The sequence below is a fragment of a genome, unplaced genomic scaffold (genome assembly GCF_019419815.1).
Source record: "Pyrus x bretschneideri cultivar Hongxiangsu unplaced genomic scaffold, Pyrus_bretschneideri_v1 Contig39, whole genome shotgun sequence".
NCBI classification, from domain to species: Eukaryota; Viridiplantae; Streptophyta; class Magnoliopsida; order Rosales; family Rosaceae; genus Pyrus; species Pyrus x bretschneideri.
The window spans coordinates 4,412,125-4,417,182 of NW_025999712.1; the positions used below are offsets into that span (position 1 = coordinate 4,412,125).

General features: G+C 33.7%; 1 protein-coding gene across 3 annotated transcripts; it reads right to left on the reverse strand.

The window, feature by feature from the left end:
- LOC125468630 (4-hydroxybenzoate geranyltransferase 2-like) lies at positions 1 to 4,682 on the reverse strand. Of its 3 annotated transcripts, XM_048564748.1 has the most exons (9): positions 4,262 to 4,682; positions 2,683 to 2,818; positions 2,175 to 2,296; positions 1,747 to 1,816; positions 1,496 to 1,645; positions 800 to 935; positions 596 to 692; positions 365 to 438; positions 1 to 285 (listed from the first exon to the last, which is right to left on the reverse strand). In XM_048564748.1, the coding sequence occupies exons 1-8, from the start codon at positions 4,669 to 4,671 to the stop codon at positions 369 to 371; spliced, it is 1,191 nt and encodes a 396-aa protein (XP_048420705.1). In that variant the 5' UTR covers positions 4,672 to 4,682; the 3' UTR covers positions 1 to 285; positions 365 to 368. The 3 variants fall into 3 exon arrangements, with proteins under 3 accessions (XP_048420705.1, XP_048420707.1, XP_048420706.1); XM_048564750.1 differs by lacking the exon at positions 1,496 to 1,645; XM_048564749.1 differs by lacking the exon at positions 596 to 692.
- Positions 4,683 to 5,058: the final 376 nt, after the last annotated feature.

Genomic DNA, 5,058 nt, shown 5'->3' on the forward strand with positions numbered 1-5,058 from the left:
TATTCTGAAATATGATTCCACTGAAAATAATAGCACCGAAAACACTTGTTTGACACAAATCTGGAACAATTTCAGCACACCTGCTGTTAGACTTCCCAATTGAACTGAAAATTACAACATTTAGTCCCATAAAGCCCCATGAAAATGGTCCACTTTTGAAGTAAAACGATAAATATTACAGCATAAACATTGATCCTTGCCCGCATTTGAGTGCTGTATTTAGGTGACCTTGCAACCTTCTTGCCAATATACGAGAACAGTGCAAGAGAGAATGATGAACTGTATCTGTAAAAAAGCTCCAAATTAGAATTAATGGAAGACATAACCAACCTTAATATATGCTAAAAATTAATAAACCTTATACCTCCTTATGATGAAAGTCGTCCAAATAGGATTGCGATGAACATAATAGCGCCAAACCACTTGTTCGACACAAATCTGGAACCAGCACAAAAAGAGAAAAGGCTAAGTCAATAAGCTGATCTTGCTCGAAGCAAAACAAAACTAATAAATACTTGGAAACCTAGGAGCCCATTTGATACCAATTGGTTATCAAACGAGCCCTAAATAGTGTTTTTTGCATGACAACGCGTACTTTCTATTGCAATCAGCTGGGCATGAAAGATCAACGGTGGATATTTGCCAAGCTAATTGTCCAAATGCAACCCCCAAAAATGCATAGTACGGCCACCCTGCTCCATATATAGTTGCAAGATTTGGGTGTGAAGATGTGGTAAAAGAGAAGAATTATGAAAAATATAGGAAATTATAATAAAGAGGGGAAAAAAAAGACAATAACCTATTCCAGCATTGTATCCACTGAGGGCAAGACAGCTCAAGCACACGATTCCAAACCCAGTAATCCATTTTTGGGTTGAGTCGCCAAATTTCAATGCCGTAGACTTAACACCTACTTTCGAATCATCTTCCTTGTCCTGCAAGCAAGCACGGTCAGAAAACATCTTAATTTTGTTGGATTGCACATTGAAAAACTTATCTCATATTCTACTTAATTATTCCATAATTTGATCACACTCAAATCTTCGAAAATACAACTTCTGACAGGGAAAAAGCAACGTGTTTGTTTTCAATAATATTACTCTATTTTTTCGCCAAATTTATTTATGACTAAATTATGTGTTTGTAGACTGTACGCATGTTATAGATTTTGTTGAAAATTAGTAAGGATCAATCTCCTTTTCCAACATAACTTACAAAAACAAAGACATTTTATAGGTGAATAAAACTTGGTAAAAAAAAATTTGGTGTGCATAGCATTACTCCTCGTTTTACGGATAAGGATCTTCTCCGGATTCTCTTTATGGGAATCCGGAGATTAATCAATCGTGTCTGTTTATCGTATATCGTACGGTTAGTTTTCGTTAAGTACTATTTATATTCAGTTTTAAATTAAAATTTTAAAATAATTTCTAACCGCACGATATATAATGAACGAACACGATTAATTAATCATCCAGATCCTCACAACGATTACCTGATGTGCATATATGGTATCATAGACAAGTGTCCAGCATACTGCAGAAAAGTACAATGGGAGCACGACAGTTGGATCAATGCTTCCTTTTACTGCTGCCCATCCTAGCAAGGCCCCCCAATTTATCATCAAACCTAGATAGGCTTGAGGCTGCGCCAAATATGCATTATTATGTGATGTAGAATACCACATTATACATTATAATGACGTAATAAGTCATTAAATGCAGTCATGAGATTGTAATTACGTACCCAGTCTGTCAATCTCTTCATGAGAGGATAGGTGAAAATTAGGAACCAAGATGAAACCCCCAAAACGCAGCTGTTAATTCCAATTAATGAGTTACACAAGCTAGCTTCATATACATAGCAGATTATAATAATATTTGCATAATAATTAATCAGATTAACTAAAAATGCTAGGAATAGTTAATATATTTAAAATAATTACATATTTACCAATACCGTTTCAATTCATCATATTTCATCGGATTCGGGATGTGATTGACAATATTTTGTAAATCACGTGATGCAGCGGGTGATGGTTGAATTATTTCTTTTATGATTTAAAGAAGAAATCAATTATCAACTACCATATCATATGGGTTTATAAAATATAAATCCAGTAAATGATCTCTCTATAATCATTCTAAATAAATCTTCGTAAGAATGCTAATTACCTATAATTGTTCAATGGAAGGAGAGTTCCTAGAACCAAGAGCAATTGAAATCCAAGAAATGAAATCCCCTGAAAAGGTGTCAAAACACCACTTGCAAGAGGCCGCGACTTTGTACGTTCCACCTGATCAATTAATTGCAGAACTTTTGTCATATGAACTAAGTAATTTTTTTTTTTTTTTTTTAGTCAGAGAACAAAGTAATTATCTATCAAAGAATAAATTTCTTCATCTTTCCTTTATACGCTCCACCTCATAATAATTTTTAAATTACGTGTCATAATATGAGTAGATTAATAATATCAGGTGACAGTAATTAAAAATTAAAAACAAGATGACATCAGTTCACCGTAATAAATATGTTGTGAAATGCAGCCGAAGGACTAAATTCAGTATCTAACCAATATGCAGAAAGAAAATTTCATAAATAAATAAAAGTGACCAGAAAAAAAAAAGTGTATATAAATCAGTTTCGTATACAAAATGACCATATATAATGGACTTAGTTTACCTTGGCATCAATATCCCGGTCAAGGAGATCGTTTATGGTGCATGCGGCGCCGCTAGTAAACAGAGCTCCAAATCCAAATAGTATCAACATCATAATATCAGGAAGCTGTCCTGGACTTGCTGCCAGTGCTGTTGACCTGCATGCACCCACCAAAAGCATAATTAACTTCCAGTTAAAACAAATAAATTAATTACGTCGACGTTGCCAGCGTTTAGAGTGCAACTTATACGATATGAATATAACGTCACTGTAACAACTCGTACAAGTGATATGTAACACGACATCAAAAAGATTTATACATTATATCAGTGATACTTGACACCAAAATACCCTTGCCATATATGTAAATCTTTTTTCTAGCAAACGTTAGAGCATCTTCAATCTTGGAGATGCATATGTAGGTGGAAATTGAAAAGCCACTTTTATACTTTCATATACATCTATGGAGATGTAAATTTTAGTTTTGCTCCAATGCATAAATGTAAATGAGGAGATCAAAAATTTAATTTATTCGTTTTTGTGTAATTTATTTTTTTGTTAACTCTTAAAAAAAAATTAACGTAACTATTTTTTTCGCACAATTCAATCAAAAAATTTCAAAATTTGGACAGCATCGATTTCATCTCATTCGGACGCTAGTTTCATCAGAAGAAGGTTAAAGTAAAACTATAAAAAAAAATAAAATAAAAATAAAAAAATTGGATGAGGAAGTGTTTTGTGTGAGAATTGAAAGAAAAGAAAACTGGTGGCTGGAGGAACAAACGTTATGCCTGTATAAGGGGACCTTTTTTTCAAATGGTTTTTTCATTTTTCTTTTTTTTGGGCGATTAAATGGTATTTTTTGGATTATTTACAACCATTTGATTAAACTTTGCTTGAATCATGACCTTCCAAATGCGTGGCGAGTATTGGGTATATTTGCGCGTGGGAGCGCGTTTACTTTCTTTCCTTTCCACTCCCACGTGAACCTCTCTCCAAGACTGGCGCAAATTCCGACCTTTGTACATTGAAATGTGTAAAAAAAAATTTTCTAAATATATAAAAAGTTTATTTCTTCATTAAATATATTTAAAAATTAATATTTAAAAAATATATATATAAACATTACTCAAATATTACTCGTAGATCCGTAAAACCGGAGGATATTCCCGCCAACCAAGATGTAAAAGTGGGTTTACGACCTCATTTGCATCTAGGATTGGACATGCACCTAAAACAATGCTTTTTAGCCAGATCTCGCTTTTCATTTTGGTTCTTATGATTTAAAATTGATAAAAATACTCTGTGAGATTCTTCATCCTTAATCATTTTGATCATTGTATGAAAAATTTCCACTAGATTAAAGAAACAGCATGTTCAAAGGAGGAGGGGTTGATTTCACAAAAATACTCTCAATTTAACAGAAATTTCTCACAGAATAACTAAAATGACCAATAGTGGATAATCTCATGACCATTTCATTTTAAATCTCAAACATCAAATTGATGAATTATGTCATTCTCATGTACCGTTATGATTAAAAAATCCTAATTATTTAACAGTAAGTACTCAAACTTTCTTCTACATTCCTTTCACTTACCACAAAGAAGGCCAAGCAAACAGCCAGGTGCTGATCGGCTTGTCGAGGCGAGCGAGCTTAGCATAAGGCTGAGCTTGAATTGGCAGGTACAAGTCGATCCAAGAACCCTCAGCCTTGTTATTTTCCTCGCCGCTGGTTTGATTTCCACCCTTCTTTGGGACAGTAGATGGTGAAGACGAGCTCCAGATCTGCGATCTGAGTCTGAGATCGAAGTCAAAGTGACTGAAAGTATCCCGAGGACAGTGCCTTTGACTGAATGAGCCCCACCGTCTTGCGTTGGGATAGCGGTAAGGGTTTGGATTGCTGGTGGCAGTGGTGGTGGGAGTGGAAATTGGGTGATAAGAAGAGGCTGCGAAGAGGGTGCTAGAGAGAGAATGTGAAGGTTTCAGAGACACCATAAAAGACTCCATTTGTCAGAATATTTCACTCAAAGATGCAGCACACTTTGGTCTCTTCGATATGGAGTATTTATACAATTTATGGTATTTTTATGTTTTTTTTTTGTTGTATTGTTGACAGCTATTAATTTATTATAGGGGAATTTTGATATATAGACGCTTTGATTTTAAACGTAATAAATTAAACATCTATTAGACTGTTACTTTTGAAAATTTGATTAAACATTTTTCTAATAATTTTGGTGCTTAATATCATTTCATTTTATTTTCTTAGAAGTCTATTCATGTTTTTTTATTGAAATATTTATGTTAGTAAATTAAATAGAATGTAAAATAAACTCGTTAGGTACGTTTGGTTATAACGGTATGTTTGATTATATCGGTATATTTGGTTACTTA